The sequence below is a fragment of the Nuphar pumila genome, chromosome 8 (assembly GCF_984573655.1).
Source record: "Nuphar pumila chromosome 8, dmNupPumi1.hap1.1, whole genome shotgun sequence".
In the NCBI taxonomy this organism is placed as follows: domain Eukaryota; kingdom Viridiplantae; phylum Streptophyta; class Magnoliopsida; order Nymphaeales; family Nymphaeaceae; genus Nuphar; species Nuphar pumila.
This window is the reverse complement of record NC_143256.1, coordinates 98212735-98224888: the sequence shown is the minus strand read 5'-3', so window position 1 is coordinate 98224888 and position 12154 is coordinate 98212735. Positions and strand designations below refer to the sequence as shown.

The window sequence follows — 12154 nt, the reverse complement described above, 5'->3', positions numbered from 1 at the left end:
TGTTGGGTTTGGATCTCAATTTGAGATCAAATCCAGATAAAATGTCCGAGAAAATCCAAAGAATTGATTTTTTTTTGAAGAAAAAGAGATTCGGGATCATAATTGGATCCAGATATCCGATTTGGGTCAGAAATGAAAATTGAGTCTGAATTCCAATGAATCCGAGAAATAAATGGAATTTTGATTAAAGATTGACCCAGTTTATTTAGAGAACGAGCTTAGAGGCAAAAGGGGAATTTTTTGAATTTTTTAGAAAATTTGGGGTGTTCACAGATGACCCTCTTTGCTGCTAAGCCGGTTGTAAGTCGAGCTTAGTAGCAAAGAAGACACACCAAATTTTCTAAAATGCCCCAGTTAGAAGGTTTGAACTGGGTGTGGAAGAATTTGTTTTTGAGAAACATTATTCTCAGGTTTGGCACTTTATCCTAAGTGACTTTGGGAAGAAGAACGAAGTCCTCGAGAATGAAATAATTGGACAGAAGGAAAATGAGGAAATCTCATTTTCCTTTTTTGAGCACTAAATTCAGATGCATGATATATATTTGTTTTATTATATTTTAAATGATACACATTTCTTTGGAATAAAAGTATTTTAATTGTGTCATATTATTCTCTTTTGAATTGAGTATAATTATTTTGAGTGAAACATAACCATTCTGATGTTTTAAACCTATGTTTGAAAAAGTTTTCCCTAAAGATTTTAAAAAGTCATTTTTTTTAAAGGGTCTGAAATCTCGGGGCATTACATAAACAAGGATCACTTTAAATCGACTGCTCGATGTATTTAGTTGCATAGAGTACTGATTTAACATGGCATAATGGCTACTCTAGCGTAGTGACCTTTACGAGTACGGTGCCCTTGAAGGCGAAAAATGAAATGAGCCATGTGGGTAGGATTCCCACAATGAGAGCAGCATCGTGCCATGCATACTCACTTAGGTCAGTATTTTGCCAGAATTTTTTATAGCATCTTTCTTGTTTAACATGAAAAATGTGACATTCCTTTTAACACAGAAAACATCTTGTCAGAAATTTCAATATCTCCCATGTTGAACGAAAAAATTGATATGTTTATTTTTTGATAGATGCACACCGTTGTGTGTACTTTGCATCTTCTATGGTTTATTGAAAACCTAGGTCATAGTTAAGGCTTACGCTTGTGACTTAGATGTTTATGTAAATGCAGTTTTATGCAAATTTGAAACCTTTCCAATAAAGATTTCTAATGTTATGAATAAGGTAAGGCATTTGAAATCAATTTGGGTGATAGGGATCAGTCACCATTTGTACGCTTATTATAGCTCAGTTATATTTAGTAAAAATAGGAGCATGTGCACAAAACTGTGCAATGACAAAGTAAAGTGTAGAGAATAAAACCATGCATCGGACTAAGTAAAGTGCATAAAGCAATACCTGGGGAATGAAACCATGCATCGGGCTAAGTAAAGTGCATAAGCAGGGCCTGGTAAATGAAACAATGCATCATGATAGCGGACTCAGTGCAGAAGTTGATCCACGATCTGAGATCCAAATGGATCTCCACGCGCGAACGCTAAAATTATAAAAGGTAATTTCGTATAGGACCCAAACACTTGTGATTTGAGGCTTGAACACTATTTTGATAGGAGAGGTAAACATAGGAAAGTTGTGCAATGGGAACACCTTTTCAACGGATCCAAAAACACAGAATTTGGATCTGTGATGGTTGAGTTATGACATGATCTCTGAGATAGATGGACAGAACACCCAGAATAAATCGGTGACCAGTCTGACAGCTTTGAGAGGATTTTTGGCCCCTCTGTCGACTGAGTTTGGAAAAACTCAAAACAGCAAAGTTGTGTATAATTATTTTGTCTTTTCAAAAAGACAAACTTTGTAATTTTTAGATCTATATTCAGGCAGATATGAGAAAAATACGTTGAGATGCTTTCACAACTAATTGTTCAAATTTTAGTGTAGAAAAATTTTAGCATGCAGAAACAAACTGGAATTGAAGTAGTCAAACGAATGATTCAGCTAATCCCTAAAACATGAAAGATATGCATCAAGATGTTATTAATCCATAACTTCAATCAGATCAATAGACAAAGTTGAAATGAACAAGATATGACAGAAATACGAAACCCTGTCAGGAATTTCAAATAACAGAATCTAACTCAGACCACATGCAACAAAGTAATTTGTCTGGTATTTTCTACACTCAACGAGACTGAATCAGGCAAAATGGTAAAAAGAAAACTTGTAGAGCCAGACGTTATCTTTTCAACAAGCTATGGCTCGCAAATTTTTATTTAACAAATAAGAAGATATGATTAAAATATGGAACACTAGCAAAGATACAATTAACAGGACAAAACTTTAGTCTCTTCCAGACAATCAAAATTTGCCAAGAATTTTGAGGACTGAACGAAAATGACTCAGGTAAAATGGTAGACAAAAACCTTGTAGAGGAAAATCTTATCTTTCCAACGAGTCTAAGATCACCCAAATCGGACTAGTATATAGAGAGATAAGTTCCAAATACCTGGACAGTGTCTGACATCCCGAATGCATAAACGCTCATGAATCATCCAACAAAAGGAAAGCTGATTTTCCCTTTAGAAGAAAATAAGTTTTAGAAATCAGATGCAACTCAAACAATCTGAGTTTTGAAAAGATAGAATCACATAAACAACAACAATAATAACTTGAAAATAACTCCACAGTCTTCAGCAATTGTTTACAGCAGTCAATGATAGCAACCATGAAAAAATAGGAAATGACAGACAAGATACATTCAATTATTAATTCAAAAATAAATATATTCATATATACATTCATTCATTCATTTGAAATGAACCAGTCCATTAATTCATTCATTCTAAAATGAACTTTCTCTTACATATATTCATTTATTTATTAAAAAATAAATATGCTCATACATACATTCATTTATTCTGCCTATTTATTCATCACCAAATGAAGATGCTTATAAATATGTTCATTCATTTAGCAGAAAAATGAACCTACTCATACATATATTTATTCATTTATTAAAAAATAAACTTACTCATATATACATAAATTTATTTATTCAAAAATGAACTTGCTTATATATATGTTCAATCATTAATTAAAAAATAAATATACTCACTCGTAGCTCCTCAAGCGCATTTATAGCTCCTCGATGACCCTATCATAGTTATTAATAAGCTCAACTTGATTTCGTATAATAAATTCCTTTGCAGCAAGCATATCCTTCAACACATAGATTTCATTATGTGTAAGAGTTCACTCTGCATCTGCTCTACTTGTTGTCCTTCTGTGCTTTTGACTCATCGGCTCACATGCCTCCTCATCCTCCTCAATTGACCTCTTTTTGGAGGGACTGTCTGCAAAATAATGGGATTGAGCAGCTATATCCTCATTGTCACTAGCAAGTAACATGGAGGACAAGTTGATGTCTTCATTGTCGTCACACCAGTTTAGAGAAGAATAGGATGGGCTAATCATTTGTCCTATCTTGTATTGCCAACAGGATAGTTTTGTTAACTGCGTCAAGGTGATCTGTTGGTTGCTGAACATGACCAAATTGTTGGACCACTCGGCTGACCATTTAGAGCTCAACTTCATTCATGTTGTGCAACCAAATGTTTGCTCTCATAATGGCCTTTGTTTGCACAACCACATCATGATTCTCCTCCTCCTACTTTGCATCTTCATAGGGCCACAACTTTACCTAAACAATGAATATTCATTCATGGATAGTCTTATATTACATTACTTATAAACAAATATAAAATATTATAAAAAATACTTATATTTTCCTTGGTCATTGTATGTAATAATTTTAAGTAACAACCTCTGTCTAAGTGATGACCAGATGCTCTTCAATTAATCTCCTATTTTTTGCCTAACCAGTTCCACCTTACAACATAAAATTTTAGGGAGAATGTGACATCTCAGAGGCCTTACAATAGATATGTGCTCTCATATCCAAACCTATGGGAATTCATATAAGAATAACACATTAATGCATAAAATATTATATCAAAAATATTGAATAATACTTTAATTTAAATCAATAATTTAGGTACAAATGAAGGAATAACTACCTTCAACAACACAAATATGCCGGTGATGTTCATCCTTTCAATCCTTACGCTACTCAGACCTGCATAGAGGTGTGCAAGTGCAGTAGCTCTCCATGCATATTGTTCGACGCAATTCAAGTCTGTCGCCAGTTTAATATACAAACTATAGATCGACTTTCCACCATTATTGATGAATATATATGTGCTAATAGTGCAAGAATGCTCTCAGTTCCTTATCCAAGATATTATCGGTACCAACCTTCCCTCCAACACACGGTAGTGTCTCCTCCATTCTCTTCGACCTGCTAGGGTCAAAGTGGCTCCTCTGTCATGATAACTTTAGTCTTTCTCCTAGGAATGCATTATTCTTCGCTCTCAAATAAATAGTGCACATATTTCAAATCTCTCCACTAATATCTACTCACATGCTCCCCATGACACAGAAATCTGGTGATTCGTGCCACGTCCTCTAATGTGATGGTTATCTTAATATCAATAAACTGAAATGTATTGGTTGTCATATTCCATAATTGCATAATGGCCTCTATGAGGTGACTAATGTTTTATGGTGTGATCTCTAAGAAATTTCAAAAATGCATATGATCAAGTATATTCTTTGCATCCTCTAATATAGACAGGAACCACTACTGTGTTTGAAACTAGTGTAACTGATGCATATAGCTTTACGCTTACTCTCCTCACCTTGCAACTACTACCATAAATATATATGATAATTTAATAAATGATTAAATAGAAAATAGAAAATGATTGCAAACATCTTAAAAACATTTATATACAAAATAACAAATGACTAAAGTACCTATCCAGGACCATTGGACCTTCTTCCTCACTTTGATCTCTTTCTCGGAGCTTGGACTTCCTTCTCTGCATCCTCCCCTTGCTAAGGTGCATCCTCCCTTTTTTTCAGAGTTCCTACTCTCCTTACTGAGGTGCATCCTCTCATTCCCCTTGTTAAGGTGCATCCTTCCATTTTTTTCATAATTCCTCCTCCCTTTACTGAGGTGTCTCTCTCATTCCCCTTGTTGAGGTACCTCCTCTGCCCCTCTATCATCCATATTCTCCAAGGCCGTGCCTCCATCTTCATCTTTCCGATCATTGACGTTAGCAACAACTTCAGAGTGAGCACATAGGTCAAACTTCTTGTTCGTTGAGTCCTCCACCTCTTCCTTCTTAGATACTTTCGAGAAACATGATTGTGACAACAAACTCCATCCTTTTTTGCACATTTTGCTTCAGTTTTGTGACGCTCCTTTAGGGGTGGTGAATAACTGAGGTTGCATTTTTGTGATAAAAGTTGGACAATCAGCATTTTGGTCACGGAGCAAGCTCCCTCTCTATCCACGTGTCAAGCTGATGACATACATCATAGTAGATAGGATGATTCAATACATAGTTTTTCTTCTTTGGCATTTCTTACTTTGCTCCAACACTAGCAGACGATGTGGGTGTGAGCCCCTCAGACACAGACTTCTCAATCATCATATTGTGTTTAACTTTACAAAACTCAACATTAAAGTATACACAACACTAAGAAATAGAATTTATTCATTAATAAGAATAAATTAGTAGTTATAGTTGTTATTACTAGATCAGTATACAAAACAACTTAAAAAAAAAATTAACAGTGAACTAAACTAACGTCGAAAAAGTGGCCGAAAATAGTTGCCAAAAAAGTCGACAAATTTTTTTGCAAAAGATTAAAGAGGACCACAAAGAAACCCTAGAATATGCAAAAATAGCCTTGAAATGCAAACAATTACTTTTTAAAACCTCGAAGTCACATTTATTATATGTTGATTCACACAGTTTTCAGTGACTTTAGTATCAAATATATGTGATATTGCTAAGGTATTCGCAAAGTTACTATCACAAGGAGGTTCACAAAAATTGTTTTTACGTACTTCGCAAAGACATCAAAAATGTGTAAGAACATACATTTAAATGATAGTTAAAGAAAGGAGAAAGAAAGTATGCACAATTTTCCATGACTTTAGTATAAAATATGTGATTTTATGATTAATAGAGAAGACCACATAAATAACATAATTTTTTGCGCGCTTCAATAAGGCGCAAAAAAAAAATAGGCGAGCATCTTTTTAAGTGAGTTTGCAATACCCAACCAGTAGAGCAATATATTGCATGAACTTCTTGAGTTTTACCCATGCAAAGGGTAAAAAGGTTCTACCGAAGTTAGCTATTTACAATTTTGGTCATCAAACGGATTTAAAATTTTCAAGGTTTTTAAGAAAACACATCATTTTTTTACCAATTTTTCATTTTTTTTATCTAATAAGGTTTACATGCTCCATTTAGTAATAATCAGCTTTTGGTTAGCGATCGAGCGTGTGGACATGCTTTCTATGATTGAGTTATCAAAACTCATAAATCACATCTATTATGTTCCATTGAGTCAAAACAACTCACTATCGAGTTTTGACTATTGACACCGTACACGTCTAGAAGAGTAGCTGCTGACAGGTTAGGTGCGACTCATGTGATCTGTAGAACAGTGTAACAAAGACATCTTTGTCGGCCGTTATGACCCACTGCTAAAAAACCCTTTTGGCAGGGTTTTTTTTTGCACCCCGTCGTATCTTTTGGGATCTAATGGTGGTGTTGATGTATAGGCAGCTACACCTCTCAGAGAGAGAGAGAGACTAACAAGATTATGATAAGTTTTGTACATGGTAATCCCACATCCCTTTCAATTCACATTACATTTTCTTAAATTGTTAGCACACACCATGAACCCATCTCTGCCACTAAAACAAAGGAAATTAAACCGATTGTAAAGTCACATCTTTAGTCCTATTTGTTCCTCTGGCAACATCAGCCCTTTATAGCAAGGCAAACCAAAAAATATGCACAACCTAAAAGGGGCTGAACTACCTACAGAAATCTGCGGAACACTTCATGTTTTACCCAGCAGCCCTGAAGGATCCCCAGTCCTTGACCTACTATTGAATGATTTCTGGCTCTCGAGAGTAGCTGACTTACTTTTCTGAAAGATATCTGGTGATGGTTTCTCACTTTCGCGGGGACTGACCAGCTTCTTCTCGACATCCTCAAACTTAGCAGTTGCCCATGGTGCAGTGCCAACGGAAACAGCAAGGTTTGTGGTCTCATGTGTCAAGGATGAAATGGCATCACGTGTAGTATACCACGTGTTACCGCATTGCAGGCATTCCAACTGCATTGTCCCAAGAGCAGCAAAACAGATACTCATGTCAATCTTTGTCAATATCTTTTAATCCAGAAAACCATAAGGAATTAGAATATGAATGTCCAATTTTCCTTTTTCAAAAAAGAAAAAGAATATCATAACCGGTTTTGATGCCCTGCAAATGCACTCTGCATTATCATAAGATTTTCTACTAAGAGTCACCAAAACAATAAAACGTAAATATTGGGCAACCATAACAAGTCCTAGATAGCCATAATTTGGTCAGTTTCATAATAAATGAGAAATCCAACTCAGACCTTCAGCTGGGTTGTGGGTAACATTAGAGAAACAGGAAAACTAGTCGAAAAAGGGCCTATTTTAGCTTCACAGAAATCCTTTCAACATAGTCTCAAGATATTCTCAAACACAGTTCCCCATCCATAGAGCTCTTCAGCATTTTTGAGAGGCATTGACAATAATGCACTAAACAATCAATATCAACACCTATCAAATGAAATTCTGATAGTTAAAAGCTGAAACTGAAGATAAAAAAGAAAATAACCAGTAGGCTGTCATTCAAAACTTGAGAGTGTGCATTCTTATCAGTTTTACTGCTAGCAGAATCTCTGAAACTAGTTTATAAGCATCGTGGCTACGATATGCATTATAGCTATCAGGCAACTCAATATGATACGTACCCATATCTCAATACAGGTGCATCATATTTGTATTGGGTACAGTACACCATGATACAGGGCATACGATACACCCTTGTATCTTGTGAGATATGCATACCATTCATAATATATTTATCTTGATTATTAGATGTTCAATATCTTATGTAGTTCATAATTTTTTTCTGAGTTTGCATTATGACATTTTTAGAAGTTTTTCTAATTTTTTTTATTTTTCAGATTTTTAATAAAAGATTGATTTTTCAAGATATGATACGATGCATATCTTATTTTGGGTCCCGACTCCCAACCGATATGGGCACCGTTACACTTTTTACAACCTTGAAGCAAATATTGGCATCCAAACATGTACAATATATATATATTCTCATCAGTTTCATAATTAAAGAGAAATCCAACTCAAACTTTCAGCAGAGTTCCTGAAGACATTGAAGAAACAGGAAATCACTCAGAAGGGGGCAAATTTAGTTGGGTGTACTTCTCACTGGACTCTATTAGTGCAAGAGTCCCACAATTGTAGTATTTCTGGGTAGAAGTTTTGAGAGTAGACTTGATTTCTTGCCTCAATGTTCTCAAGTTCTACATCAACTGGCATTGTCTTGCCTAGTTTCTCTTCATATATTTGCTAAAGAACAGAGCATGCATCCCTGGTTTCTTTAAATTTGTCAAGATTAATTGCAATGCCCTGTTCTACTGACCCAAGAATCCATGACTTCACCATAGCATTATTCATCCTCCATTCCTTCATTATCCTATCATACTCGGCTACCCCAATTTTGGGCTTGCCACTAGTCCTATCCAAGAAACCTCTTAGGCCTCTTTCTTCGATAAATGCCAAAATAAATTCTGACCAATATATATATAACTGGTCCCATCAAGTTTAACCGGAAAATAGTTGTACAACTTCATCCTTGTCCATATCTCCAATAACTCAAAAACTCAACAATTGTCATCCAACATTCTTCAAGAAAGCAGCAATATATCCAATAACAGCAAATTTATCAAGAAAATGGTAATCAGTGTGAACAACCTCAAGAAAAGCTAGGGTTTGTAACCATGAAAGCACAACATTTTATTTCATGGATGAACATAATACGATGCAAGAGAGATACCCTTTATCTCTAGAAGAGCCCTTATTAAGGAATAACAACAATGCCCTTAGTAAGTAAACACACTACAATATTACATAAGGGCAATAAAGTAAACTGTACATAAGCTTTTAACTAAGAAACAAAAGAAAAGCAAACACTTCTATTTTTAACCACCCTCAAACTCTAAATACTAGTAATTAGAGTTTGAAAGTGATAAGTGCATGTGGTTGTTTGCCAATAGAAGTGACTCCAAGCTTAGAAAGGAGGGAAAGAAAAAGCAAGGATGTGAGAGGCTTAGTGAAGAAGTGTGCCAACTGATCTTCAGATCGAAGATAATGTACGACAATGGTACCACGATCACACTCCTCACGGGCATAGTGGTAGTCGGAACAAATGTACTTGGACAAGTCACTGAAGTCTGCTCTTAGCAATTTGAATGGCACTCATATTATCGCAATAAACTGGAGTAGGAACAGACTCAGCTATATCCATATCAGCTAACAACCATCTCATCCAGGCAATATCAGAGGTAAGATGAGAGAGAGCTCTATACTCTGCTTCTGCAGTGGACTTGGCAACACATTCTTGCTTCTTACTCTTCCAAGCAACAAGAGAGTCCCCTATAAAAATACACAACTTAGTGATTGAGTGAGAGTCTATAAGGTCCCCTGCCCAATCAGCATCACAGAAGCCATGAAGCTCAAGAGACGAGGTGGCGGAGAAGAGGATGGGGAGATGCAAGCTATCACGAATGTACCGCAGAATCCTAGTCACAGCAGCCATGTGAGATGTACAGGGAGCACTCATGAATTGGCATACCTTGTGCACAGTGTTAAAATGTATTCTTCAATCATTGTAATCATATATATGTATTTTATATATATAAGGGATGATACATATACATATATGGTATATATGTATTGTTAGAATACAGTTTGCATATGCGTATGGATCTGGATCCAGATCCATACGCATATTATATGAACACATGCAATATAACCTCATTAATGGCATTTTTGTAATATCACTGTACATGATTTACTTTATAATGTTTAGGGTTTTGGAGGTCGAGCATTGTAGTGCCGCCCCAGCCATTGTGAATCTCTCTCTCTCTCTCTCTCTCTCTCTCTCTCTCTCTCTCTCTCTCTCTCTCTCTCTCTCTCTTTCTCACTCTCTCTCTCTCCTTATTTCCTGTAAGCAAATATGATATGGTATCAGAGCATAGGTTAATCATGTGCGTGAAGAAGTTCTGAAACAGCAATCTCAGATCGTGATTCTTCAGCGTGAATAGTTTCAGCGTGAACATCAAGCCCAGATCGTGATTCTTCAGCGTGAACAACAACCCCAGCGTGAACAGCAACCCCAGATCGTGGTTCTACAGCGTGAATAGCAAACCCAGATCGTGATTCTTCAGCGTGAACAACTCCCAGCGTAAACAGGTCTTCAGCGTGATCATCTTTTTTTTTTATCTTAAATTTCATCTTCTGAATCTGAAATCTCATCTCTATTCTGAAAGGTGGTACCTCTTTTTTTTTTCTTCCCTTTTCTATCTCCTTCATTCATCGTCTGTGTTGATTTCATCTTTTCTTCAACACCAACGACTGGTTTTCAGACCTGTGTTGGTTCCATCTTCCCTCAACACAAACCGACTGCAGTTCCCTTTTTATTACAAACCAGTTTTCTCTAATTCCACAAGTTTTCTTTCCTTTATTGTTGTTTCCTTAATTGTTGTTTCAGTGTTCTTTCTGCAACACCTTTGGTAGTACAGGTATATGCCTTATTCAAGGTTTACTGATTGATTAAGTGATCTCAAATTTGTTTTATTTCTTCCCATTCATCTTGTTTGCTTATTCACTGTTTCACTGTTATGGATTTCTCTTCGTCATCCGGTCCCTCTGTCAATTTCTTGAGTCAACTCGTTACTGAAAAACTCGCTCATTCTAATTTTTTGACTTGGAAGAGGCAAATCCTTCCTTTTATACGGAGTCAGGATCTCGATGAACATTTGAGTGGTTTAGTTCCTATACCACCACGGCTTATTTTGCAGGAAACCAAGGATGTGAAGGGTGACACAATATCCATTTCTATTAAGAATCCAGAGTATACAGCTTGGAGGAAGCGGGATCAGTCTTTGGTTGCTTATATTACATCAACACTCTCTCAAGAAGTGTTGGTTACTCTTTCAGATGATTGCACTGCGGCAGATCTGTGGAGTAAGTTGTCTCAGACATACTCTCAGATATCAGAAGCCCGAGTTATGTACTTAAAAAATGAATTTCAAAGTTTGAAGAAAGGCTCCATGACAGTCATGGAATACATAGGCCGCTTGAAGAGTATTACTGATCAATTGGTTGTTGTTGGAAGTGTTATTGCAGATAAAGATAAAGTTCAACAACTTCTAAATGGATTGGGTCCTGATTTTGACATGTTTACCACAGCTTTATCATGCCTTCCTCACTTGCCTACTTACAAGCGAAACTTCTCCAGCATGAGATGATTATGAAGCAAAGGGCAGAAGGAAATGAATCAGCTCGTCCTCATTCAGTCTTGGCCATGGACACTTCTGTAGGTTTTGGACGAGGGAATGGAGGGCATCAAGGAGGTAGAGGCCGCGGACGTTTCGGGCAGGGAGGACGTGGTATCTGTTAGAAAGTGACTTTGAATATTTTAGGTTCGATAATGAACCCATACACATGCACATTAAGTGCGAATATACCCACTCAAGGAAACAACACAAGCACATCATGTGTTAATACATAAACCCATAAAAGGGATAAATATGACTTAAAGTCATAAGTTGAATATTATTGAAGAAATAGGAAGAAGAGGGTAAAAACCCTATACAATGGAGCATAAGCTCCTCCAAGGAGTGAAGGAATTACAAGGGGGAGACCCCTATTTATAACACAAGAGAGGAGCCACCTAGGGGGCTCCCAAAGGAGTCGTTGGGGGGTCCCCAATGACTCTTTGGGGAGCCTCCCTAGGTGGCGCAAACCACAAAAAAAGAAAAATAAAAAAAGAAAATTAAAAGTAAAATTACAAACATATTCCAAATGAAATATGCGTAAAACTATGAAATGTCTAAACTACCCCTATGCTTATAAATAGAGA

General features: G+C 36.3%; 1 protein-coding gene across 3 annotated transcripts in view; it reads right to left on the bottom strand.

Annotated features, from left to right (window-relative positions):
• Window positions 1-6741: 6741 nt before the first annotated feature.
• The window catches only part of LOC149830032 (ASI1-immunoprecipitated protein 3-like), a 164687-nt gene continuing 159274 nt past the window's right edge, over window positions 6742-12154 (bottom strand). For 2 of the 3 annotated variants that reach the window (XM_090016269.1, XM_090016272.1), the window contains exon 8: window positions 6742-7284. In XM_090016269.1, the coding sequence (XP_089872395.1) occupies window positions 7006-7284 (279 nt within the window). In that variant the 3' untranslated portion in view covers window positions 6742-7005. Of the gene's footprint in view, window positions 7285-7624; window positions 7762-12154 lie in introns of those variants that run through there. The other variant, XM_090016270.1, reaches the window with a different exon arrangement.